Below are 27,989 nucleotides of genomic sequence, written 5' to 3' on the forward strand. Positions count from 1 at the left end.
ACACCAGCTGCCCTGGCCCAGAATTATCTTCTGAACACATCCCAGACGGCAGAGCCCCCTGGTGTTTCCTTATAAATTGAACATTGCACAAATGTATGCTGGGATACACAAATGTGAACACACAAATCAGTCCTTTTGCATTACGTTCTTTAATGTTAATCCAATAGATCTCAACCAATATATATATACAACCCACATTGAAGACATTATATATGATTACATATATTGATTTCTTCCTGCAAACACAACTTCTTAAACACATGTAGCACAGATCATATTTGCTTTGTGTCCAGGCAGGTATTTTATCTGTTGGACTCCTACACTGCAGATTCTACAAGACTGATGTGTAACATATTAAAAAAATGACCTGACATCACAATTAGAAAATAGCTGAGTCAATTCACCCCTGAGAAAATATTTAGTGGTAGTAGATATATTTCAGGTGTAATATCCAGGAGTTGACAGAATCCTACATGTGTCATTTCTGCCAATACTTTGTTACTGTATGACGTTTGTAAAGAAAAAATACAAAAGAATATTCAAACTGTACAGAATATGTTACAAAAACATTGTTAAAATGAGGATATTTGCTATTGGTACAATAAAATGATGAAATAATCTAGCACAAAATGTAGTTGTTCATACCAGTGTTAACATGAAACTAGCAGCACAGCCTTTGCAAAGTGAACCCATTGGTATTGATGCAGACCTGAGATTAACCAGTAAGCCAGTTAAAAGATTTCCTCATTGTGTTGATTAGAAGTTCTGCAGTTCAGCGGGATAAACAAAGTTGCTCCTGAAGAGTTTGTAGGCCAGGAGCTGTCCCCCAAATATCATCATGACCAGACCTGAACCTGTAGAGAGAGAGAAAGAGAGAGATTAAATAATAGAGAAAAAGGGATCAATCGGAGGAAAGGCTTGGATGCCAGCAGCAGCAGCAGCTGTCTTCCAGAAGCCTGAATCCAAGGGAACAGGAAAAGGGAATAACTAGGACAGATAGAGAGGAGCTGGAGAGACATACAGAGAGGAGTTTTCATGTTCTGCAAATAGGTCTGGTGACAGGTGAGGATACACACGGGCAGACAGACAGAAGGATCACCAAGAAGAATAAGAGAACTTACCCAGAGCTATCCACCAGTGCTCAGCTGAAGGGAAGTCTGACATCACTGCAAACACGCAACACAAAAAGGATATAAATATATGAGTGTGCATGTGTGCGTGCGTGTGTGTGTGTGTGTGTGTCTGCAAACTTTGAACGACATCCATCACATTGTTACGTAACCAGGCCTCCAATCCTATCAGCTGTCCCACGATATTGATCCACTTTGTGTGTGTGTGTGTGTGTGTGTGTGTGTGTGTGTGTGTGTGTGTGTGTGTGTGTGTGTGTGTGTGTGTGTGTGTGTGTGTGTGTGTGTGTGTGTGAGGGTGTGTTTGTTTACCTGCTACAGTCATGGCGACATGCAGCAATGTGACAGTTATGGCGTAATCCCAGACCCACTCCTCTACAATCCAGGCGAAGACCAGCCCTCCTAAAAGATACGTCACTTCGGTGGAAATCACACCAACTGGAAAGAGAGGAGGACAATCATTTATCATATAAGAGATGAAACTGTGTGAAGATTGTATTTCAATATTACAGTAAATTATCATGGTTATAATTGTCATCATAGTTGTTTTACATTTAAAATAAATATTTATTTATGTAGCACCAACACCATATCACATGTGCAACGTTAACAGTGAAGAATGAAGGCTGCAGTTTGCTGAAGAAGATTATGTCAGTGAATAGAGTTGAAATGAAACCTGAAATAATTCAATCAAAGGTGCATACAGATGTTGATGACAAAATATAACAACACAAAACAAGTGACGGAGAGATGGTTGACAAGTCCTTATGTTAAGTGCAGATGTCGACCCCAGCGATGAGTCATTGAGACAAGTACTTGTACGACTGGGCGTCAGAAATATTATCAGAAATCATTTCTATAGTAGATCATACTCATACTTATTTCTTTATGTAAAATAAAATATATATATCATTAGTTTCTTTTACGTCACTGTACTATTTTACAGCAGCTGGTGCAGTTGTGGCATTCTAGTTCTAGAGTTTTATCAGTGGAATGTGTTTCCCACGGCAGCCATTAAGTAGCATAAAATAAAAATATGCATGTAAACGTTAAGTATCTTAGAACACGTCATACTTGGTAAAATTCCACCAATTATACTCACCCATGTATTTGGGGTTCTGCCATGATGGTTGTGTTGTGTAGTCAAATGGTGCCAACAAGCTGTTGATCTCATGAACCCTAAACACAAAACAAGATTATAGAGGATCTGAACCAAGGATAAACCGGAGCAACATCTCCAGGCCCACTATGACTCCCTCTACAGGTTTCCTTTGTGTGTGTGTGTGTGTGTTAGTGTGTGTGTTAGTGTGTACCTGAGCAGTCCAATGCAGAGACTGACCACGATGTAGTAGAGGGAGTAGAAGCACACCATGCACATCAACAGGTTCTGCAGGACGACCTGGTGAGAGGAGAGGACACAAAACTAAATATCATTAGGGTTAGCAGCGTTGCCTCTAGGCAGGAAGGTTCCCTGTTTGAATCCCAGATCTATCTGTGTGTGTTTGCTCAGGGTACTCCGGCCTCCTCCCACAGACCAATGTCCAAAGACATGCTGATTGAGATTAGAATAATTAAAAAACTAAATTGGCCGTGGGTGTGAGATCTGTGAATGTTGGCCCTGTGATAGGCCGGTCAACCTGTTCGCCTCTCACCCAATGTCAGCTGGGATCGGCCTCAGACCCCCGTGAATGATAATTGGTCAAAGTAATGGATCCATGGAAAAAACTAATGTCCTGTAGTTGAGAGATTTTCATCCTGAGCCAGACTGTTCCTGTTCCTGCATTTATAATCAATCATATTGGATTTAAATGTCACTATAGTATATTGTATTTTAACTGCCGGAAGAACAAAGATGTCAAGTAAAAATCTGCTACATTCATGAGTTTTGCTTCTCAATTCAAGCAACTAACATCTTACATCAAATATCTGTTAAGGTGTACTTCAAATAAACAGAGCAATATGAGAAAACCGGAATCATAAGAAAACATTAAAGACATGAGCCTTATGTCAACGATTAGAATCTGAGTATAAACCGCTGTAGTCGGAGCAAGTTACTGGAGAGCCATTATTGTTATTTAATGCCTTGCGTGTTTACCAAAGCTGCTTCTCGTCTGCGTTCTCACATTTTCTTCCAGAGGCTCACAACAGGAGACAGCAGCCGACGGTCGGTGCTCGCTCGCCCGCTAAAGTCTCCTTTCATAGATGATTAACTGCAGCCTTCACAGGAACTGAGTTACACGACACCCTCGCTGGAGAGATAGCAGACCTTTTTCTCACAGCTGACATTTCAGCTTGTCAAACAGAGGTTTAACTAATCACATTAATAATGGGCCGCATTCCAGTCGTGTGTGCCGGTGCCAGGGCCCTGCACACTGGTGCGGTATGGGCTGACAGGCACATCTTAATGGAACACAGTCACTGTTAATCTTATTAGTTACTCCTGTGCTTTCTATGCCGAGACAGAAACCACAGTTAGAATGAAAAACAAAACAAAAAACTACTTTCACTGCCCTTTCCCTTCCAGAAATATACTTGTACAGTGTACTGGGTCTAGAAACCTGTTAATCTCTCTGTTATTTCTATGATTAATTGATCATTTGTTTAATCTTGAAAATGTATGAAAATAGTTAGTTTCCCTGAATAATGAATGATGGTGAGTCTTTAGTGTGGGTATTTTATCCACATATCTGTAACTACAAGTGTTAGTGAGGGCCAGCTTGTGGGTCTGCAATACTTTATGATGGCATGTGTATTTTATGATCACAATTCATCCCTTAGTTAATCAGCTTAAAATTCTTTTATAAGGGTTTTCTAAAATGCCAATGGAGTAAATGAATATGAAATTAACTTTTCACTGGTCAGTGATACTGTTCTATATCCCAAAACCTACAGGTTAGTTTCTCATGAAATGTTGGTGAGACTTTCATGGTCCTAAGAGGATGAATCCCCAAACTTAATTATTCTCTTTTTGATTTTCTTTGCAAAACGTCCTGACAATTACAGAATAATATGTGGAGAATTCCTGAAAAATATTGAACCTTAACTTTGGTGATCCGACTCAACATTTAAATTAGTCTAATACTTTACGGTTTCTGACGAGTGTCAGCCTCAGACATACTTTCTTGTTTAGAAAACACTAGAATGCCTTAATTGTCATTGTACAACAAAATGATCTAGTGCATATTTCGTTCATTGATAAACATAGCGGTGACTAAATATTAGCATGTTAGCCCTGTCATTGTGCACATGCTCACATTCACATTTACCTCACAAACATAGAGGATGACTCTTCATTAATGACTTAAACAAGTTAAAGCTTCCAGAAGAGAATAGCATTTAATTCAAAGGATATATATTGACATTAGTGGACAATTAATTTATGATGCTAATATATTTTCATCCTTCTGTGTTTCTGATTGAACAGTGGTTAGAAAAATACAACATGGGAATCCAGAGATTACAACTAATGATTTGATTTGAAACTAATGTTACTGTGGCCCACTTTTCAATATGTGGTGGCCTCTTCAGCAGATAAACCACAGGAGGGTGTGGGTGCATCTTAAAGCTGGGAAGTAGCTGATCTCATGCTAATACCCTCGGAGACAGCTAAACACCTTAACTAGTGTTTTTGTCAGCTTCAGACTAGACTGTACTTTGAAAGCGGCTCTAGAAACCGGCTTTGAGACTTCAAATCCCATCCTCTGACCGGTGAGGTCTGGTTGCTTAATGACAGGCAGACTTGGGATACAACAAAAATTCTAACTGTGACATTAGGGCAATAGAGACGTGATTCTAATGATAGTGAATAAATTTGATTTAATTCTCTTTTGTGCTCCATTAAACTCTACATAACAGATGAAGTTTTTCCTCAACAATGGCAGGTAATCAGTTAATATTCCACAATCTTCTAAAATGCAGTAGTTTATGTTGCTAATGTTTAAAACCAATGCAAACAGACAGTAGACTTGATTTTAAGAGAACTCGCTCTAACGGACATGTTGATAAACACACGTCACAGCACTGAGCCTCGGCTACACTACAGACCACAGCAACAGCAGGCTTCCACTCTCTAGGGCTACACGCCGTCCTTACCCAGGTATCACTGGGTGTGGTCTTGAGAGAGACGGCTCCATGGCGTTTTATGAGTGTGAATCCACAACAACGACAGCAGTAGTCCAACAACATGAATGGCCGCTGGTCCGAATGAGAGCATGTAGGGCTACATGTGTGCATTTGTGTGTATGAGTATGCGAGCGAGAGAGAGAGAGAGAGAGAGAGAGAGAGAGAGAGAGAGAGAGAGAGAGAGAGAGAGAGAGAGAGAGAGAGAGAGAGAGAGAGAGGGAGAGCATGTTAGGAGGTGGGGTGGGGATTAGAATAAATGGGATTACTACTTAGTTAGAACTGAGCAAATCCCAACTGGGATACAGTTGAACATAGTATAGATATAGTTCACTCATGCACAAAAGGTTTTAAGGTTAATAATTCAGGAAGCAACACAGACACAGATTAATGTTTGGACCAAACACTCTATATATATATTGCAAAGAGGACATCTTGACTACTCCCCAAAGTGAAGCCAAAGCATCTCAGTATAGGTCATAAACTCCGCCTCCTCCATGTTAGTGGATGGGACATGGGTCAAAAGTCAAATAAATGTTTCTCGAAGATGCTTTCTTCATCCCTCAATTACCTCCTACATCTCATTCCCTTCTTCCATGGTGCCCATCTTATATTCTCTCTTCCTGCCATCACATCCTGCGCTTCTCGTCTTCCTCCAATCCTTCCATCATTGCTTCTCCTCCTTCAAATAAATGTTTCAATCAAAAGCATGGTGCAGAAGATGAATGCGAGGGTGAAGCACTTTGAGCTGCAACAATTAGTTGATTGACTGATTCATGGATCAGTTAAATGTTAATCAGTAACTATTTTGATGATCAGTTGATCGTCAGATGAACTCGGGGGGGGGGGGGGGCAGTGATTCTTGTTTGTCATCATTTTAAAACCTTTCATAAAAAATCTGTGAATATTGAAGGTGTGATTGGATTATTCTCGTGAAAAGGGATGCAGTTAAGATTTGTCTAGCAGTTCTGAATATGACCACAAGATGGTGGCATAGCTTTATAATCAGAGCGAGAGCAGCTCCCACAGTGACAGCCAACACGAGAGCAGGAGATAAGAGCTACAGGCACAGGACTGGCCGCAACAGATAAGATGCTCCATTCATACACATCTGATATCAGTGTCGTAAATCATTTCCCACTGTGCTTATTCCTGCTCAAACACTCTGCAGGAAAACAGGAGAGAGAGAGAGGAAGAATCTAGGGGGGAGAGAGAGGGAGAGAGAGAGAGAGCGTTTACATGCTGAACATCCATCATCTGTTCATGAAAATTAAGATTAAGTGGGTAAAGTGAGGGAGAGGGTGAAGGAGACCGAGTAAAAGCCGGAGTGACGTCGGTTCAACCTTTCCGTCTGCCTCCATAAATAGCTTAAGAAACTCTTCGGCGTCACAGGCTGCATCCGTGCGCCTGGTGGAGAACAGGCACGTGCGCCTTCTGTATGTGAGAGTAACCTGCATCATTGTAACCATGGTGATTAAGAGGAGGGGAGTTGAAGGGCTGCACAACCAGATACACGTCACAACTATTCAGCTTCCTGTGTGTGTGTGTGTGTGTTTGTGTGTGTGTGTGTGCATGTGTTCTGGTACATTTCATCTCTATGCATGTGTCTTAGCTTTATACTTTAAAGCAGGACTGACAGAAAATGCAAGAATGAATCATGTTTGTTTTGCCTTTTAAGTATTTTGATTATGCTAAAGTGTTTATTAACTTTTTAGCATTTCAGTAAGATTCCTTCCTCCACGTACCTACAGTCATGAAAAATATATAGTTGTGTGTATCACAGGTACACACTGGGTGAGGGAGCTGTGCAATCGAGGTATCCGACTGGCACAAGCCCTCAGCCAATCATGAGTCAGTCCCAGCTGTCAATCATGACGTTTCACTCGTTTCATTTTGAGTTGGACCCATGTCCCATTCACTAACATGAGAGACTAGGTTTATGAGCCATAGTGCAGCCAGCCACCAGGGGGCCTATATGGCGAGTGAAACCAAAGCATCTGGCATTTTTGAAGATTTTTGTCTATTTCACTTTTTCTTATCGTACGTATGGATGCACGTGTGTTCCTTTTTCTTTTGAAATTAGTTTAAACTAATTTGCATGGACACAACGATGATGTGCATCAGATTCCTGTGCAGTGTCCTACAACAAATAATGTCACAGCACCTTTATAAGTCAAGTCAAAACAAAAGAGACGGTGTGAGTACATTCAGACTGAGGATCTGTCTGAAGCGCACCACTGCCAGCTCCAGGCCTAATATGAGTATGAGAAATGGGACGGTTAGAGACAACTGAACAGAGTGCTCCTGTATCCAGAGAGTGTTTACACCACCTGAGTGACTTGTAACCGTCTGTGTTGTATCCATAAAGGCAGAGAAATGAACACACTGTATCCGCACTGTTCTCCTGATCTGCTTATAAATCAGTTTGCCAGAGAGAGAGAGAGAGAGAGGAAGATAGAGGAAGAACGCTGAGGCTCATTGACCTACATGTCAGCATGGCATGTTGTAGGAGCAACAGGGCTGTAATTTCCATCCTGTGTGTGTGTTTGTGTGTGTGTGTGTGTTTGTGTGTGTGCGTGCATGTGTGTCTTTGGCACACAGTGTGATGCATCATAATTCATTCAAGATCCACTAAAATAGGCAACATCAACATTGGTAAGTAGGAGGGAGGAGAGGGATATCATGCAGGGATGAAAGGAAGATATTTAATTTATTCTGATACTTTACTTTCTGTTATTCTATAGAACAAATGATTAATATAATAATAAAAAAAAACAGTTGTTGCAACTAGGAAACACGTCTTCCTCACGTCTCTGGCCAATCCTCCAATCACTTATAGCCCCAAAAACAACATCTGAAATCCTCCCTGGATTTCACCAGTCCCCTTCCCTGTCAGTCATCTTCTGATCCATTGAGATATTCTCACCTCAGATAAGCAAAGAGCTTTCTTCCTCAACCTTCACACTTCTTTTTTCTACACCCTCTTCTATTACCTTCCTTCCCCCAGTCGTTCCCCTTGTTCCCCATGTCCCCCTTTCTCTTTCCAAATCTCTCCTCCTCTCAATTACAGCTCTATAGTTTAATTACCTTCTGACCACAGCTGCTTACAATAAGCGCAACACAACAAGTCCACACATTTCGAAAAATCCCATAATCCTAAATGGGCTTGTAAACAAGAAACGCAGCAGTCGACATTGTAAGGCTTTGTCTTTTAACTCTCCCTTTTTTTTTCTCCCACACTTTTTTCTGTCCACATCTCAGTTCTTGCTCTCTTCCTCCTCCTGTTAGGTCTCGCTCTCTCTTTCCCCTCGCTGCAGTATGTTTTCATTTCGATCCTTTACGGAATGTAAATACAGCTAAGCCAATGACCGCCGCTGCAGGGATGGGACTTCAGCATGAATCTCAACTGGCTGCTGATTCTCTCCAAAGGAGACAGAGCGTTCATTAGAATCTTTTTGAGATGCATGGGGACACCCACAGGGCTATTGTTTTTATTGTGTGTGTGGGGTACAGAGGGTGGGTTATAATTAGAGCCAAGGTTGCGGTTGAGGTCAGACGTGTCATGGTCAGTTGTGAGGTTGAGAATGTCACCAGAGGAGCGACAGGACATCACAACGATGTGTGTCCGAGTGTGTATTCTGTGTCGACTGTACTCCTCTGGCCTCAGGGTGTTTCATTTCTCACCAGCTTCATCTCAGCCAACTGAACAAACACTTGCCTCACTAACACACGCAGACGCACACACACACGCACACACGCACACACACACATTGCTCAGATTATGTCTAATATTGTCTTAACCTCGTCACATCATGTGTATTTTCTTTGAATCATGTCCAGCGTGCAATACAGGAAATGACATACTGCCAACATCTGCAACGTTTTTGCTGCCCTCTCTCTCTCTCTCTGTGTGTGTGTGTGTGTGTGTGTGTGTGTGTGTGTGTGTGTGTGTGTGTGTGTGTGTGTGTGTGTGTGTGTGTGTTCTGCATGTGCCTCCAACCTGTGGGAATATATGAAAACACAAGGAGTAACTCTCAGGCCAACACTGCAGCTATTAGACAATTATAGCTGAACCCACTTTTCCATCTTGGTTGTGTTGCTGCAGGAATGTTGCATTTGCACAACTTGTGTGTTTTTTATTGATACTATTCAAAATCCATGCCTTGTATTGCTCCCATAGAAATGCATTGAACATGACACGCTGATCCGTGTGTCTCCTCTCCACGCTGTGCATCATCATTTAGGCATCTCCTTTGCGCCCTACACACCCAAGAAAGAAAAGCGTGGCAGAGTGCCTTGTTTCCCAACATTAACACGCACACGCACAAATACATCTCTCTCTCACACACGCAAATACATCTCTCTCTCACACACGCACACGCAAACACACGCGCCCGCAGGCACACGCACGCACTCGGAGAGCTTCGCACATTCCCACAAGCGCAGAAGAAGCGCTTTGGAGGAATTGGATGGAGCCGCCGCGTCTTCTCTCCGGCTCACAGGAAGAGAAACACGCTTTTCTCGCTGGTGTACAGTACTCAACCGCTTGTTCTTAAAATACAACATCCTTTTTAACCTTTTATTTTTCCTCTTTTCTACGCGAAACCAAGTTTTCGGACGGGAAAAACACGGGGTAACGGAGAGTTTTACGCATTGAGCGGAACCAGGAACGAGCGTCTTTTTTGTTCTTCAGTCGAATACAGGATATTTCTCATCTCGGGGATTACAAACTGTGCATTACCACTTTAAATAGGCGGGATGCGTTAAAGGATTTCCCCTTCTATCGTAATTAGGAGGCTGTTTCACCCGCTTCTTTGTCCTGAGCGCACAGTATTGGCGTAAAACGGGCTCCGCGCAAAAAGAGAAGGATCTCGGATTTGAATTTGACCCAGACAGACTGTACCGATGCCAACACAGCGTCTCCACCAGAGACCTTGGATGTAGTAAAGAACTGCGCTGCTGCATGTCTCCTGTCATCCTCTTCCCCCCCCTGGTATGGCTTTTTACTGGAAGTAGTCTTCAAAGTAGGAGGATGGCTTCTTACTCCCCCCCAGGTTACAGCCTGATCCCCCTCCAAGCTTAATGGCACAGTGACAGTCCGACGCTTTTGTGAAGGTAAGAGCTGAGCTGTGTTTGACCTCCAACTCTTAAACACTCACTCATCGTGACACATGCCAAATTGACAGCTCCTCACTCCATCTTTTTTTACTTCCATCCATATTTAATCAGGATTTCATCCATATTTGATGAACAGGAGAGTTTAACCGCAATTACCAGCCTCTGATAGACTTACAGTCTTTTAGTGACTATTTGTCTTCTTTCTACTGTCAGTTTGCTGGACAGAATCATGTTTAATAGTTGGGACAGTTCAATATTGGCTGTTTTGTTGATGAATCCCATGATCCCTTCATCGTGCCAAGCTTGAAATTATCCCTCCTCCATGTCAGGAAGCTATCATTTTATCATCACTTAATCTAACAAGGCATGGTGCCAATATTTGCTCCATCTACAATGGGTCAAAGGTCATCGTTACAGGGTGAACTGTCATTTTCAGTATAACATCACATAGTGTACTATTGTGTAATAATACAAGGTGAGTAAAGTTCTTTTGAAGTCTGTATTGTTCACGAGCGTTTTTTAATCGGTAAAAAAAAACAACACAGAAACCTTGCACCCTGAGTATGTTTTATCATATTTGCATTAGGAGGTAAAATGGAGTCCAGCAGTGAGGATGATTTTGTGTTCCTCTACTTCTTGAAAAAGGAAAACATTGGGTCCATCCCATCGTAAGGAGAATTCCATGTTCTGATCCAGGAGTAGGGAAGTGATCAGGATTTCAGGATGTCAGTAGTTCTGGTTTGATATAGACAGCAGATTAAACAGAAGAAAAACAGATTTCTCAGATCCAATTGATCCTGAACATCTCAAGCAACTCTCTGGAGACGACTTTGACGGATGAGAAAATCACAGCAAATCGAACCTGTTTCTTTCGGAGTAAAGATAATTAATATGGACTTGGTGAGCAAGGATCTTAACTCTTAATGTAGGATGTCTTGTTATAAAATGGCATCAGCTCCTTCCTGCCTTGTTAAATAGCAGTTGTATTGATTGATTTCTCAATTGTGCGAAGCCTCCGATGATCACTCCTTCATGCCAGCATCTCATCATTAATGTAAGAAGTCATGGTGTCAATATCCTGCCTCATAAATAGGATCATCATTAAAGGGTGAACTGTCACTTTCGGTCATCATAACCCTCCCACACGTGTATTATTTAGTATATTAATCAGCTGTGGACTCTATAATCGATGCAAAGGTTAAACTAATTTGTACAAGTGTCCATCAGCCCATATCTGGACCGTGATTTGCTTCCAGAGGGGATTTCACAACCCGCTCTTTTAACACAGCTTAAAACAGCTTTCTAGTAACAAACTCCACACAGCGAAGGTCACACATCAAAGTAAAAGACACAAGGAGCAAAACACATTTTTCAGCGAAGGAGGACTTAACCACAAGGATGCTCTGCTGCTGGTTTCATTGTGCTTGTTGTGGCTGACCCAATGGTGGTTAATTAGGAGGAACACTCACCTTGAGAGCTGTTGAAAAGACCTGTGGAGCCAAATGGTGGATAGTGAGAAATGTTTTGACTTCACAGAAATGCATCCGAGTATAATACGAAGATCATTAAGAAGCCGTTTGACATTTCGATGAACCCTCCCTCACAGATATATCGCTATCTGGATAATTCTGTTTAAATGCCCCACTGGCAGCGGAGCAGCTGCTACACTTTGCCACTTAAAAAAAAAATGTTTTTTTGAGAAATGAGCAAGACTCCATATGAGGAAAAATACTCCAGTTGATCTGATTAATGACACTTGTTTGCAGCCACAGTAAATAAGGACTGTTATCCTAATTAATTCTTAAAATGGGGACAGGGGGCTTTTAGAATCCGGACATGGAACCCATAAAGGTCCCACGTCTCCAGTTTGGACACCACTGCTGCAGATCGGGGGGGGGGGGGGGGGGGGGGCTCATGATGAGTGTGGGTGACTAACTGACAATTGAGACTGCGAGGAAGACAGAATGAGTCATTTTGCTCAAATCAACAGGAGGCGAACTACGGTACATCAACACACAAACAGACACACACACACAAAAAACAGAAAAAATGAATCTCGTGTTTGGCTGGAGCGTCTGATGATTCAATTCCAAACCTAAATTCAATTCAGCAGTTTGATTTTATCAGAAGCAGGCGATGATGGTGAGTTGTCGTGAAGGATGCAAGGTTTTTCTTGTAATAGCAGTGCACATCATCACGAGCGTGAGGAAATAGACTGAGATGGTGAAGAGGCTGCTGATGGAGTGCTTGCATCAGGAAGTGTGCTGCAGAAAGGTCAGCGGGAAACACAGAGTGACATATTCTCCAGACAGATGACTCACCCTTGACCACGAGTCTGTAGGAGTAAAGCAATGCACACACACACACACACCTTCACTATCAGTTTATTGTTTGCTTCTTTTCTTTCCCCCTCTCACACAAATCCCTTCTCCGCTATATCTGAGATTCATTTTTTCTGTTGTTTTTTTTCCAACCCTGGTGTCTTTTCTAAATATGGCCCATTTCCCAAAGGATGAAACAGTTTTTATCCCATCAGCCATGTGGTTGTCTGTGTTTTGGGGTTTACAGCTCACCAGGGAAGCAGAGACTTCAGTTGGGATTTTTCTCAACTTGACTCGATTACCATAGAAAACAAGATGCTCATTTTGAACAGATTCAACCCGGGAAGACGTAATAACGACTGCCCAGGACTATGTGGGCGTGAACACACCAGTAACTAGATAAAGATGGATGACGCGTCTCTCCACTTCCTGATCCTGGAGTTTCACCACTTTCATAGCATAGAGACTATATCAACTACCCAAAATGACAGAATTTTTTTTTATCTGCACTCTGACTTTTTAGTTTGGTCCCTGTCCAATCCCATTGCATGGAGGAGGATGGGTTTTTACTGCAGTCAGCCACTAGGGGGCCATACATTGATTTTATACACTTTCCTGTTAGCTCTGTTGCACTTGTTGAGGAGAAACTTTGACTTTTATTCTTTGTGGACACATGGAGTTTGTTGACTTCCTGTAACAGACCTCCAGACTGAAAGGAAGCCTAATGTTGCTTTAAGTCATATCAAACCTATTGTTATTGCCAGTTTATAATAGTTAAATCATGTTGGAGTCAACAAGTTGTTATTCCGACCGGGAAGGTTACGTTTTTTGGCAAAGATGAAACCGCTGATACGACCATTCTGTGTGTCCATGTGCTCAGATACAGAACTCACTTATCGACCTCGTCTTTGAGTGCTCATAGTTGGCGTCAGACCACAGATCCCTCCCTCCCTTCACACTCCTGCCACTCGCTCTCCCTCAAGACGTGTGCGTCATGGGCAGACCCATACCAACGCACCAACACATCAATTCCTTTTTCTTGTCAGCATGGCACACAACCTGAACGCACATGGAGTGAAAGCCTTTCTTTTACATAAAAAAGTTGCTTGTTTTTAGATGGTGCCTGAAAGCTCACGAATACCATCGATGAAGCCAGAAATAGCAGGTGTCCCGCAGTTTCTGGGAAATCTCTCCCTGGTGTGCGTGGCCTCCTACTGGGAGGGTATGTAGACAAACATATTGGTGAGGGATCTTAAAGGAGCAGATTTACTTGTAGTATATCTTGGTGTGATGTTCAGCTTTATTGGGACTTTACTAAAAGATCCGACGGTGTAAAGTCAAAGAGAATCTCTGCAAGAAAACAAAATCTGTCAATAGGTTCTCTGGCTCCATTTACAGTATATCATGTAATTGGTGTTGCCTTTCACTATACTCTGTCACTGCTGAAAGCCTGCTGATTGGGTCGCTTGTTCAGTAGACGCATCATTTTCTGTGAAACCGTTTTTTTTTTTTTCATCTGTGAAACTAGTAGACTTGACAATTTGAGGCTGCTTTCACGGACAAAGGGAGACATATCTGTTTTAAATTATATAACCTTCATGGCTGTCATACTTCGAATGTAGCATTGTTTCCTGTAGACACCTGTAGTTTCTTATCAACTCGCGAGGTTTGGCCACAATGATGTCCACCATTGTTAAAATGTCTTTGTTGCGTCCTATGATCGTCTTGCTTGAACTATTGGCTACACTGCCCCCCATTTTTTCAAGTGGTACTGCATTATTTTGTCTGTTTCTTCCGTATCCATAAGCCTTTAGAAGATGCGCATAAATACGGACAAAAGAAACGCAGAATATGGACAGAAGGCTCTGTTTGTTTCTGTTAACAAATCTAAAGTTAAGCATAAATGAGCCTTTACATCGACCATTGACTAGGCTGCTATTTAGACTCTGGTACAAACTCTGCATTGGGCTTAGGCAAACTAGTCATACCACCGGGTTTGTGTCCAGATGGAGCAGCCAGCCCCTGTTATCCAATGAAATGACATCATAAACAAGTTGACCTTCCTCATTTCTACCATCCATCCCTTACGAAGTTAATGCTGCATAATCAACCGGAAAAACCTGAACGCATCTGTGTGCCTGTGCATATTAGCTTTCAACTTATGGTTCAGTGACCTGTGGCTCAAAAAGTACAAACGCTTGTGCACAGTTTTCAGTTTGGTGTATTAATAAGTTAAGGACACTGGTTTCCAAAATAGGACGTTAAAGGGACAAACATATCCTCTTTTGTTCTGTCTTGTTACCATGATCTTTCATTTAACAATAACAAGAATTCAGCTAGAGCCCCGCGCCAAACAAAATAAAACTATAAACTTAACTTGGGGGGGTGGATTGGCCGCTTCAACTGTTCTCAACTTTCTTCAGGCCAACAGCAGTGTCACATGTGACAAGGAATGCAGGGAAAAGGGGAATGAAACCAGGAAGATCAAATATCTCACACAAGGCCGACATCAGCTCGTAAATAGAAAATAAGCGGCATGGAGGAGGGATTTTGGGGACGGCAGGGGGATGGAGATTTCAGGGTGATAGAGATTGCCTTGTTTGAACAAGCAGCTGCGGGGGTGTTTCTCCGCAGCTGACTCCGACCTCTGCCCCTCCTGGAAAAAGCCGACACGGAATTCCACTTCAGGGGATAAACAAAGTAAACGGATGAAACGTGTGGCCGGGAGAAAGACATCTCCCTGCCGAGGGGCACATCACGCTTTGTAATCCATTTCACAGCTCGGTGTCATATGTGTGTTTCAACCCGTTATCACAGCTCCTGTTTATTGGAGCTTCCTGAGAGCAGTTTGTGAGGCAGTTTTAATTTGGCCTGTATTTAGCGGACACAGAAAACACAGTTTTCATACATACTTTATCATGGTGCAGAAATGTGGTTGCAGCAGTGACTGTTTTGAATACTCATCTGTCAGAGGATTTATTAAAGCTTTTTGGACGATCAGCACTTGACACTCTGCTGCCAAAAAGCAGCACATCTGTGAGCAATAACGCAGGAATGCAGAAAGCAAACATGGACACTGTGAAAAGGAGAATGTGACCTTCTTCCATTACAGGCTGATGGAAGTCACCAGCTATAAGAGGATTTGTGTTTCTGACTGTAACTGCATTTCCTCCCATCAGCCATTTGGTGAAGTGATTATCTCCTGATTAGTGTAATATGAACATAGTTTACTGGAGCAAAAATACCCGCTGATTCTAACAGAGATACTATACTTGAACAATTATACTACCTTATAGTGTACTGCAATATACCATGTATTATCCAACACAATACTATTAAACATAAATAATATATATTTAAAAAAAATAGAAAAATTATACACAATTTCTCTGCTACGTTATGCTATACTGTCATTACATATTTTATATTATATCAACTTATTTATATATATATGTGTACATTTATATTCACACTTCCAAACTACACTATATATTGTATTATACTATATATAGTATATACTAAATTCTGTACTATACCATATGTACTATACAATATAAATTATACTTTTCTATACTGCATTATTCTATATATATATGTATTATACCATACATTATACCACATTATATTCTACATATTTGTATTGTTGTACTTCAAAGTGTAGTATAGAATAGTATATATGGTATAGTGTACAGTACTAGTATACATAGTCTTTACTATTCAATAGTAAAGTATACTATCCTACACAATACTATATATACTTTGCTATACCATATACACTTCTACAATACACTACACTACACATTAGACATATAATGTATCACAGTACAGTATTGTAGAGTAAGATAGTGTAACAGTTCAGGTATGTTTTTAGATTTTAATGAATTCATTTTAAATTTTCAACGCAGGAAAATAAACATAAAATATAAACTCTAGTTTCCCGTTATGAGTGTTTTCTCCACCAGTTTGTACTGTGTGAGTAATATTGTGCTTGATTTTGGCCTGGGTGTACTTTAAAATGAAGTAGTTGCGTCTGACATTAACACTTGACACTGTCTTTATGTAGTTTTTTAAAGTTTAAAGTGGTGTCAGGAGCAGGTTGAACAAAATATGAATATTTTGTTCACAGCATTAGTCCACCGTTTCTGACGGAGACAGAAATAGTACTTGTTCTGAGGGCAGTCTTACGTGTTTCCATGATATAATGACAGGTGACCTTCACTGCAGCAGTGGGGTTTTGTCTGTCTCGCTAAAATCCAGCTGGGCCATTGATACTTCACATTTATTAGAGCAATTTGGTCTCAGTTAACCTTGATAGAGCAGTTTATGCCTCAGAAACAAAAGCATATGACCCACTATAACGATAATGGGAAACTTACTGTAATGGATGCCAGTTTTTCTTTCTCCACCAAGCTCCATTTTTATCTTCCTGCTCATTCCTCTCTCATTCCATCTCTCCGTACTGCTTTCCCTTCTCCATCTGTATCCATATTAGATTGTCTCCCTCTACGAGGCGTTCACACACAGATCATTCAAGTGGGTCATTTGAGACAAAGCTTTCTTTTATCAACGTGTTTCCAGAATCAAAATAAAGTCTCTGGAGTTTCTGACATGTAGATCAAGGTTGCTCTGCCTTTTACTCGTTCCCCTCCAGATTTGTCACAACTTTATCTCCACCTTCCTCACTTCTTTTCTCTTCCTGTACCACATGCTTTGTTCTCTTCCACTCTCTCAGTGCTCTGCTCACTATTGTGTGACTGCCGAGCTGCAGAGCTTTAGCACAAATCACACAAACAAGCAGTAATTAACACCCTGAAAGCAATGCTAGTGTGTACATGTGTGTAGAGTGCAAATAGTGCATTTTCTTTTCTTTTCTTTTGCAAGCACCTTTAATGCCAAAGTCTTTGTTGCTTTGTCTATGTTCCAACCATCTCTTTCAATCATGACACCGGGATTTGTTTTTGCTCAATATCTGCACAATTGAAATAGAGGCTCACAGTGATCCATGGAAAGCCCCCCCCCCCTTTGTTGATAGGATACAGTCCCGTTGACTGTACTTGTCATTCCGGTGCACACATCTGGTAGTTGCTATAGAAACCTGTCACCTAGCAGCAGCACATGTAGTTGCTATAGGGACAATACATCATGTGACATCTCCTATAGATTAGGTTTTTATCAAACGACCAAATGCATTCCCTTGCACGGAGACGCAGAGGATTCTCACCCAGGAAGCGGTGTGGCTCAGAATGTGTAATATCTGCCAGTGGGAATGTTTCTGTTCGTGTTACTCATGGAAGAGGAAATGATTAAATGTCTCCAGTGACAGAGTGAATCTGCTCCCTGAAGGATGTGGTGTCTCAAATTGTTTTAATAGTTTTCTTGCCACACTTTTTGAGAATGCACAGAAAAAACCCAGAAGCAGTTTAGTTCTCTATTAAATTATCCCTTGCAGGCTACTTCATTATTCATTTTACATTTGTTTAGAAAAATGTTAATTAAGGCAGTTAAATGGGAAATGGAGCAGTGGATTTCTCATTATTTTGAAGTGTTATCTGAAGAGAAGTAAAAAAAAAAAAAAAAACTAATTTTAAATATGATTATCATGGGTTAGTTCCAACCAAGTGGCAGAAAACATAACATATTCACACAAATTTTTTCACGACTGAAACATTGAAGGATTTCCTTTTGTATATTCAACATGCAAAACAATGTTTGTATACAATGCTGTGATTTATCTGTACATGTTTATATGTAGGTTTAATTTACTTTAACATTTTGTTTATTTATTTTATGCGATGGAGTAGTAAAGCACCCCTTAAGGGGCAACAAATCTGAGATTTCGAGAAAAAAGTCTGAATATAACGAGAATAAAGTTGTAATGTCAATTCTTCTGTCATTTTAAAGAGAAATATCAGAGGATCAACCTGTTACCATTTAAATGATTACCGTTGAGAATCTTATCTCTTATTTAATAGCATTTCTTACATTTCCATTGATCTCGCTGAAGAAAAATGTATGAATGATGATGAATAAAAAATCAATCATATTTAGAGGACTAATATCCATTAGCGTGTGCAATTTGGTGCAGCTTGATTGAATGTAAGGGGACTGTTTGGCCTTGGAGGTGGAGTGTACTCTTCTGAGAACCTCTCTGGTTTTACCTCTACTTTTAGGATTTATGTCTTTTTAAGGGCAGTTAGCCTGTCAGGACAAATTCCGATCAACCTTCTTGTTTTGGGGATAACATTTTATTCTTGAATCTCTTAAAACCAGTGCTGGGATTTTACCTCGTCATCTCATGCGGTCACTGCGCATCCCGGACTTTCTGTGCCACAGTTGTGTTAACTGGTTCCTCATTAGCCTGCTGGTGTGCCTGTTAGGACAGTGTGTCGTTAGCTCCGCTCCAATTGTTTCTTACAGCAGCCTTGTTAAAACTGAAGATGCAGCCGGCTCGGTCCTGTCCTCACCTCACTCTTCTCTCCTCTAATTTCAAGCCTCTCTCTCCTCTTCCCCTCCGCTCATCAAACCCACTTTGTCTCATCAAAACAGCTGCCATCCTCTTTTTGTGTACAGCTTTTGAAACGGGTTCTCAGTTTGTGGTTATGACTCAGAGTCGCTCCCAGGAACACAGTGTGTGCCTGTACATCTTTCTTTAAAGCCCCCCCTCCTGTTCCCTGACGTTCTGTTCTTTTACACTGGTTTTTCGTCCCCCCTGTCTCCTCTCCTCCGGTCCTCCCGAGCCATCCTTTTTCTCTCCTTTCAGTAAACGGAGGAAATCTCTCCCCCCCCCCCCCCGCTCTTGCCACACTATGTGGGTTCCCGTTTGACGCACACTAGAAGATAATCAAAAAGAGGCAGACAGAGGGAGAGCAGGAAATACAAAAATTGAAAACGGCTTGTTGTATTTGTCCTTGTGTTATTCACCATCTGTGGTAAAGCAACTTTCTACATCAGCATCACCCATAAGATGACTGACATGAACAAGACAAATGTGAGACGCAGACAACAGGGCAGGAGGAAAGAACTTCTGGTCTCATGTGTGATTCCCACTTAGTTCAGCTAACTACCCCTAGTTATCCTTGTCTGATTTAGATTTTTTTCTTTTTTTTTAAAGTGATAGCTTTGAGACATGTAGACTAAAGGAAGGAAGGGAGCGAAGGCGGAGGAGAGTGACCAAATAGAGGAAAATTATAATTAGAGACAGATTAAAAATAGATCCAAGGGGACATTGGGGGGAGGAGGAGAAAGACAAACAGAGAGCGCGGCGAGAGAGTGAAGGTTGGGCTGGAGAAAAGGAAGTGAAGGAAGGGGGGGGGGGGGAGGAAATTATTCAGGGTCACAACCAGAATGCATTATCAGATAGAGTGAGAATTGGAGAGAGAGGGGGGCATGGACATGTAAGGGAGATGTGGGAGCGAGGAAGACGAGAGAAATTAATAAATAGTCAAGCGAAGGTCATGGGTGTGTTCTCATTTCCATTCTTAATCCGCTTCAGCATCTCATGCACACTGACGTACACTGTGCAGAAAAGTAGCAACTATTTAATAAAAAAAATTAATTTAATATAATAAATGCATTTCAGCCACTTTCAAACTACAAACAGTGCATCACAACTAATTTCTAAGTCAGAGTTGGCATTTAAAGCAGTAATTCTATGAAGAAGCCTTTCCCTTGTGGGTTTGTACAGTAGCATCTAAACCGTAGACTGTCGATAAAGAGTGAAGACCCGTCTTCTCTTCCTTCCACTAGAAATCAAGCCTAAATAACCTGCGCTGCTACCTTCCGTCAAAGATGGAGTCAGTGCAATACAGATTGTAGGATGGAGCTGCAGGAACAAGGTCCCACCCACTCAACCAATCACGAGTCACGATTACATTTCCCCACATTTTGAATGCACATTGATTGGTCCGTAAGTGCACTCCATTAACCAATCAAATTCAAACTAAAAGTAATTTCTCTTAGTTAAATAAATATCATATTCCAATTGATATTAATGAGTCACAATTGTGTTCTGATTAATAATGATGCGTCACAGTCCTATTTGAACTTAAGGCTACCAACATGTGACACAAACGATGTCACAGCCGAAGGTAAAGCAGGAGTTCCAACGTGGCACACAACAAACAATGTTAATGAACCTGTAGCAATGAAGCAGGATACTTATATTTCCATTCCCGTTCAGTACCTTCGTTATTCAACATCTATTTAATCCTCTTGTGCTTCACAGGACAATGCTAATGCTCATGTGAGCCTAGATTAACAGGCATTTAAAAACAAATGAAGGCTGCTAAAATAAGCCTGTGTTTATTTTTAAGTCTCTAACTCTTAATTGTATCAACTATTAATAGACATCGGAGCAGCTGGCGAGCAGAAAGACTAGGATCCATTCGAACACGATCATTTGCAGCTTTCTCCACTTTTCCACGTTTCCGTTTCTTTTCACCAGCGACAATAGGGTGACAATAAAAATGAAAACACAATCCGAGATGGCATGTCGTGTTCCGAGCTCTCTGATCCTCCCGCTTCTTTAACGTCAGAGTTTCTCTCTCATGCACACAGGAAGAGCAGTAAACAAACATCCTGCAAAAATAAATACAAGTACGCACACACCCACCCACCCCTGTCCGTGTTGACTCCAAGGCTGACAGTCATCAGCTTAACATCAAGAGTGAACAGATAGGATCGGTGTACTGGGTGTGTTCTCCTTTGGGTGCACACTTCTTTGTCACTGCTCAACTGTGAATAGAATTCCTCTTACTCTGAAAGACGGCAAAAGTCTCGACGCACTTTCCATGTAAACTTGTGTCAAAAATATCCAAAGAATACAAATATAAGCAGGAAAGACGACAAATGGAGCTGCGATTCTTGGAACTGCTTCAACCTCCCTGGTTGTGGGCGAGTGTTTTACACCTCCTATATACAGAGCATCTGGCAGACTTTGGCTATATGCTGAAATGCATATGTGCATCCCTTGTTATTAAATATTCTCACTGGTTATGTTTTTTCTTCATATTAATGTGTGTTGATATTTATGTCTCTATCTAAATAATGTTTTCTTTTGTTCTTTTATTAAAGTTCAGTGTGTAGGATCTAGGTGAAAGGGATCTATTGGCAGAAACTGAATATGAAATAATCCTAGTGATGTTTTCACTATTGTGTGATGGTCTTAATTGTACAAATTGGTGTTTTCTTTAACTTAGAATGGTCCCTTTATATTTAAATACTTTATATTTACATCAACTTAACATCTTTTGAGTTTTTATGACAACTGAAGGCTACCACAGTTGGGGTGAGGGGTATTTATCTGCAACATGCAACTTTACCTCGAGCTGTCATTAAACCTTAAACACTGAACCTTTAATTTGCATAGTTTTATAAGATTAGAAATCATCAGCTCCAAGCGGGCACTGGATGAAACATGGCATAAACACGCCTGCACAACAGATGCTGGACGTCCAGTACTTGTTATTTTAAACTTGTGACTAATGTGTGTGTACATTGTGAACCTGCAGGTTAAGCATGACTGCGGCAGCCGGTGTGCTAACAGGCTTGGCCAAGCTAAAACGCCAGGACTCTGCCCGCTCTCAGCTTCGACCCGGACAGCCTTCATCCCCTGGTGTAGGGAACCCCGTCCCAGAGGCTGCTCCCAGGTGCTCGTCTCAAGCTTATATTCCCAGATTTAATGTTAAAGAAAAAGGTTTTCTAAGACCTGTGATTGCAAATTAACTAAAAAGTTATTTTGGACCAATTGTTACAGTTGACAGGCTTTACACTATATGTCACTAAATTTAAGTCTCCATGGTGTTTTCTTTCATTTCTATCCATTCAGAAAAAGAAAACGACGCACTGATGTTGTGGTGGTACGTGGCAGGCTCCGCCTCTACTCTGCCTCTGGGTTTTTCCTCCTCCTGGGACTGGTCATCTTAGGCATAGGGATCTGCATGGCGACGCTGGGTTACTGGCCGCACGGGGAAACCACACCCTTGGCCAAATCAGCGACTGGAGAGGGATCAAAGACAGCAGCAGCTGGAGGAGACAAGTCATCTTCCACAGGTGAAGGAGATGGAGCCAAGATGTCCGTCACAGAGAGGGGTGAGGGTATTTCCAGCAGGAGTCATGATGTGCAAGGGAAGGAAAGAACCATCAGATAATAATCGGCTTCGTACCTCATAGTATTAGGTCACCGAAAAATTAGAGTTCACTCACTCCCCAAATCCCATACAATTGAAGTAACTGGTGACTACTTCAGGGAAAAAACATAAAATGCCTCCATACTGCGTGTGTGTGGTGTCAAGTGTCCGGTAGCCCCGCATTCAAATTTGATTTGAGACAGAATCATTTACACCTCCTCCTCGGAGCCGCGTCCACGTTTGCACGCACACACCATTAAAGCACACACATCGCACAGGAGCTCTTGCCCAAAGGCTGCGTGTTAGCATTGTTATATCTAATTGTACACACTCTTGTTTCCTTTACCCTAGAATGGACCTTTTCTATTTAAATACATTATCTTTACGTCACAAGGGGGTCCTCTACGGAGGCAACCATGTTTTTTACAGTAGGCCAGACGGGACAAACTAAACACCTTTTGAGTTTTTATGACAACTGAAGGCTACCACAGGTTCTCTTTCATGTTTGGAAGGGGAGGGAGAGGTGAGGGTTACTCAGCTGCAACATGACGCTTCACCACTAGATGTCTCTAAACCCTACACACTGACCCTTTAATCTCTCTATGTTTTGTTCATGTAGGTACCGCCTCCAAGCAGACAGGGGGGGCTCTGACGAGGTTCCTGGAACAGCATCTTCACTCGGAGCGGATGAAGATGTTCGGGCCTTTCACCATGGGCATCGGGATTTTTATCTTTATTTGTGCTAATGCCATTCTTCATGAAAACAGAGACAGAGAAACAAAGGTACACACACACAGACACACAGACACACAGACACACACACACACACACACACACACACACACACACACACACACACACACACACACACACACACACACACACACACACACACACACACACACAAATATATCGATGTCTACTCATAGACTTCAAATACTAGAACTATGAATATATCTGTGGGTCTTATATTCATGTTATACAGACACTGGATCGAAAAAGCCCACATAGGGGATGACAACAGGACAAACTATAAATGTGGTGCCCTCCTTAAATTGCAATGTGAAACCATAACTGGATCAAATTTACAGCACTGTAATGTAATGAACCTCACATTTAGCATATTCTCATTTCTGTTCTTCATCCACTCTCTAAAAAGTGAGGGGCACGCTCACTGCACTCATCAATATTCATCAACTGTTCATAAGATGCAGATCAGATTTCTTCCAACCTCCACCATTGTTTCTGTTCTGTGCTCTCATGCACTCACCTTCCGCTCCTTGATTCAATTTATTCTCCCGTCCTCCCTTGCAGGTAATCCATGTGAGAATCAAACAAACTGACAGCAACATAATTGCACAATAATCTCAAACTGTCAAACAACAATTGGATTAGATGGGAAATTAAACATATTGCCAGGCAATCCACAGCCTAATGCTACTGCTGATAACAATATATTTATCTTCTGCTCTAGATCATCCATATGAGAGACATGTACTCCACAGTTATTGACATCCATCGCCTCAGGCAGAAGGAGCAAAAACAACAACACCGCAACAGCGCCTATGCAAGAGAAGGCTTCGGAGTTGATAACGCAGCTCGACGGGCCAGCAACTCTCTCCTGGCGTTCTCCTCTCGCGCTGGAGGAGGCTCTACAGAGGAGGAGGTGCTGTTGGGTGACGAGTTTTACAGACAGAGAGAGCAGGCTAGGTTGGATTGTAGCTTTGCGGGGCTGCTGGCGCCGCTCTACAAAGATCGGCCCATGTTTGGGCCCGGGCTGGGTCGCTCAGATTCCATGCACCATCAGTGGTCGGTGGACGGAGAAGGAGAGAAGGGAGGACACCATGCTCGCTCTATCGTCTCCTCCTCCATCTCTGCTTTTACTCTCCCTGTTATAAAGCTCAACAACTGCGTTATTGATGAGCCGGAGATGGAGGTGATCACTGAGGAGGACAGGGCAGGAGAGAGGAGAGACAGGGAGAGGGCGCAGCCCCTGAGCTCCATGGAGTCACTGGTGGTTCCCATAGCATCGGTTGCCAAGGCCTCCAAACCACCGAGTTTACACCGAAGTAACTCGGCCTCCTCCTCATCCCACTGCTCCTCTATGTCCTCGTCCTCCCTCTCCCCGGCTCCCTCCTCTACCTCAGGCTGCTGGCTCTCCCCGGGAGCAGCCAGGAGTGACTTTGGCTCCAACAACTCTCTGCACATGCTCAGCAGCCACTCCAAATCTCTGGACCTGGAGCGCGGGGCGTGCATGCTCAGCGTGCACCCGGAGCAGCGCAAGCACCCCAGCTGGCCCCGCCTCGACCGCAGCAACAGCAGCCGCAGCATCAGCGGCAACCGGAGCAACAGTAAAGGTTACATGCGGCTGGAGGACAGGGAGGAGCAAGGGGAGCGGCTGCTGGACGCGTCACCGGCCGCGACAGCGAGGCGCGACTACAGCAAGCGCGAGAAGCTGCTAATGATATCGAGGTCGCATAACAATCTGAGCTTTGAACACGAGGAGTTTCACAGCAACACACTGAAGAGAGGCAGCTCTGAGACTCGATTCTGAACTGAAGGTTGAGGACAGTTCTGTCCTGTTCTGTAAATTGCTCTCAAGACTGTGCGAGTGTTTGTTTGAGGGCGAGGAAACTCAAACGTGGGTTCACAACACTTTTTCTGAGCAGCAGGCTGAGGAACAGTGAGTAATGGACCATTTTGCTCAGCCAGACTCTGACCTGGTCTGGAGGTGCTGTTCTGTAGCCCTCCCCGACCTGTGACCTTGGTGGAATATCTCCCTTTAGGGATTAATATAAATAAATCACGTTACACCATCAGTCTGCTTTATACAAGATTAGTTTCAAGAAAGTTTGACACAAAGCTTTAGGATCAATGCCGCTTCAGCATAACAGTCTTTGAAAATTGCTTTTCTTCAAGTGTGACAGACTTTATCTCCAGTGGGGAAATCAAGGACATGATGGAAATGTGTGAGCAATTTATCTCAGTGACATACACTCAAATATTTTTATAACACAGTCAATGCCCAATAACCAGCAAAAGAGAAGAAGCTCTGAGATATTAAAAATAATAATGAGGATTTGAACCATAGCATCGTTGAAAACAAAGCTACAAAGTGCTAAATAGGGTGGTTACAATTTCAACTAATATACAACCATCTGACAACTAAATTAGACCGAATGACAACTTACTGCCTGGTGCAAACCCTGAGGAAGAACATGTATGAAGTAACAAGGGACTCAAGACATAGATATTAGTGGTGAGGAATATGTTTTCTAGGTGGTTCCTGTATGTTTGTGTTCGTCTGATGATTGTAGTAGATGTAGAAACTGGGCCACACAAACAGCAGTTAAGGCAAAAACAGCACAGATACAAGAGTCAAAGCTGCTGAGCTGCAAAATACAATAACAGAGTCCATGTTAGCCTGAGGTTACAATGACGCCGCCCCTTTCTCTAGAAATATAGTGTAAAAGGTTTTGTATGTCCACTACTGAAAACGATCTTGCTTGACTTCACTCAGGATAAGCAGTCTGTTATATATATATATATTGGTCACCTTGGTATGAACCAATATCCAGTATCAGGGAAAACCCGACTATGACCAGCAGTGTGAAATGTTTTATTTTGAACACATTCGCTAAAGCTCAAAGTGATGTGTAGAACTTGCTCACTTCAAATGAATATTCATGAGAGAAGTTATTTTCTTTATTAAATAAAAAGTCACATTTGTCTCTAGAATAATTGAGAGATCTGAAGACAAATATCAGAATAAACTAGAGATGTTCCAATTCCCTTTTTCCCTTCCCGATACTGATTCCGATACCTGGACTTGGCGTATTAATATTGGTAACCAATTGCTATCATCATTGTTGTACAGCCTACTGCTATTGTTGTTACAGGCATCACTTGTGCAACCCCAGAAAACTGAAATCGTGGTTTTAGTTGTGAGACTCTCCAGTGTGAAATATTGCCAAATTGCCAAATTTTAGCTTGCTCTAGCTAACGCTACACAAGCAAAACAAATCACTTCTATGCTGTCCTACTAGCCAGTGGCAGTATAGCACAACTGCTTTGGAGCAACTAGGAATGAGTGATTTCCAGGAAAAGAAAACGTAAGTTTTATCTGAGTGATACTAAAATACTTGAAAACATGGTATCGGACTGGAGGCTCTATTGGAGGCTTGTCGGATTATGGGTATTATCAGTGTTTTCAGTATTGGAACATCTCCAGTAAAATATCGTAAATCTAGGGATAATGGTGTAATATCAGCTCTGCCGTTATTATATTAAATCTGTCACAGATGACATTTTACAACATATCTTGTGGGGATGGTTCAATACTCGCAAAATAAAGAAGGTCCCATGATTGAGTTCTGGAATACAGCTTCTGAGCAAGATAGTATTAATGTCTCATCAAATTTGACATTACGCTAACACGTGTTGAAAAGGTTTATTATTAGTGCAGCCACTTCACTGGTCTTTATTTATGAGCCAATACATGTTGTAACACATAACTGTGTTTCAGGTACTGTTTGGTTCGTCGGCTATTCTACCTTATAAATTTATAAATTCTACCTTATTAAAGTCCAGAACGTCTCTAACTGTTCTCTCTGCTAATTTTAATTCAATTCACATCCTGTTATTTTGAAATCTATCCTGATGTGTGTGGAGAAAGACAGAGCCACTTTCCAGAGCTGTACCACAGAGCTTCACTAACTGGTTCCCTGCAGTTTATGGGTCAATGTCCCATTTTATCCTTTCTCAAAATAAACTGTATTTTCACTGAAACATGTTTTGTCCTAATGAGTGCATCTGACCACAGTCCTACACATGGATTCACACAAGCTCTTCTAATTCCGTTCTCACGGGTTGGTGGAAGGCAACAGCATCTCCTGGGCGCGTGCACACACACACACACACATCACCAACACATCCTCTGACCTGACATCTAAACACATCTTCCAAAATTCATCACTAATTCATTTTTCTGTCTCTTTCTTTCTCCTCTTCTCTATGTCTCCCGCATAGAAAATTATAAACAAAGGTATGGATGAGTCATCATCAATTATAACATGCTCTGCAGCTCTGTGGGATGACACACACACACACACACGTAAACTGACTTGCATGAGAGCATGAATACATATTACAACACAAATGCAAATATGGACACACAC

At 41.9% G+C, this 27,989-nt stretch overlaps 2 protein-coding genes across 4 annotated transcripts; one reads left to right on the top strand and one right to left on the bottom strand.

Annotated features, from left to right (window-relative positions):
• Positions 1–153: 153 nt before the first annotated feature.
• tmem244 (transmembrane protein 244) lies at positions 154–11,978 on the bottom strand. 2 transcript variants are annotated; one of them, XM_053444954.1, is made up of 6 exons: positions 11,834–11,978; positions 2,441–2,526; positions 2,230–2,306; positions 1,440–1,565; positions 1,122–1,166; positions 154–854 (listed from the first exon to the last, which is right to left on the bottom strand). In XM_053444954.1, the coding sequence occupies exons 1-6, from the start codon at positions 11,906–11,908 to the stop codon at positions 757–759; spliced, it is 507 nt and encodes a 168-aa protein (XP_053300929.1). In that variant the 5' UTR covers positions 11,909–11,978; the 3' UTR covers positions 154–756. The 2 variants fall into 2 exon arrangements, with proteins under 2 accessions (XP_053300929.1, XP_053300928.1); XM_053444953.1 differs by lacking the exon at positions 11,834–11,978 and adding an exon at positions 5,220–5,363.
• On the top strand, positions 9,619–25,435 carry tmem200a (transmembrane protein 200A). Of its 2 annotated transcripts, none has more exons than XM_053444952.1 (5): positions 9,619–10,361; positions 22,195–22,332; positions 22,512–22,735; positions 23,432–23,595; positions 24,287–25,435. In XM_053444952.1, the coding sequence occupies exons 2-5, from the start codon at positions 22,202–22,204 to the stop codon at positions 25,364–25,366; spliced, it is 1,599 nt and encodes a 532-aa protein (XP_053300927.1). In that variant the 5' UTR covers positions 9,619–10,361; positions 22,195–22,201; the 3' UTR covers positions 25,367–25,435. The 2 variants fall into 2 exon arrangements, with proteins under 2 accessions (XP_053300927.1, XP_053300926.1); XM_053444951.1 differs by having other exon boundaries at positions 9,620–10,361; positions 22,512–22,774.
• Positions 25,436–27,989: the final 2,554 nt, after the last annotated feature.

This window comes from Pleuronectes platessa, chromosome 17, assembly GCF_947347685.1.
Source record: "Pleuronectes platessa chromosome 17, fPlePla1.1, whole genome shotgun sequence".
Classification (NCBI taxonomy): Eukaryota; Metazoa; Chordata; class Actinopteri; order Pleuronectiformes; family Pleuronectidae; genus Pleuronectes; species Pleuronectes platessa.

What these genes read in the sequence shown, in the direction of transcription:
- tmem244 (XM_053444953.1), bottom strand. Translation starts at nt 5,360, where the DNA reads ATGCACACATGTAGCCCTACATGCTCTCATTCGGACCAGCGGCCATTC. An exon ending in CTCTGCATTGGACTGCTCAG is followed by an intron (nt 2,307 to 2,440) that starts GTACACACTAAC and finishes TTTTGTGTTTAG; the next exon opens with GGTTCATGAGATCAACAGCT. An exon ending in TGTCGCCATGACTGTAGCAG is followed by an intron (nt 1,167 to 1,439) that starts GTAAACAAACAC and finishes GCGTGTTTGCAG; the next exon opens with TGATGTCAGACTTCCCTTCA.
- tmem200a (XM_053444951.1), top strand. Translation starts at nt 22,202, where the DNA reads ATGACTGCGGCAGCCGGTGTGCTAACAGGCTTGGCCAAGCTAAAACGC. An exon ending in GTCCCAGAGGCTGCTCCCAG is followed by an intron (nt 22,333 to 22,511) that starts GTGCTCGTCTCA and finishes CTATCCATTCAG; the next exon opens with AAAAAGAAAACGACGCACTG. An exon ending in GATGTCCGTCACAGAGAGGG is followed by an intron (nt 22,775 to 23,431) that starts GTGAGGGTATTT and finishes TTGTTCATGTAG; the next exon opens with GTACCGCCTCCAAGCAGACA.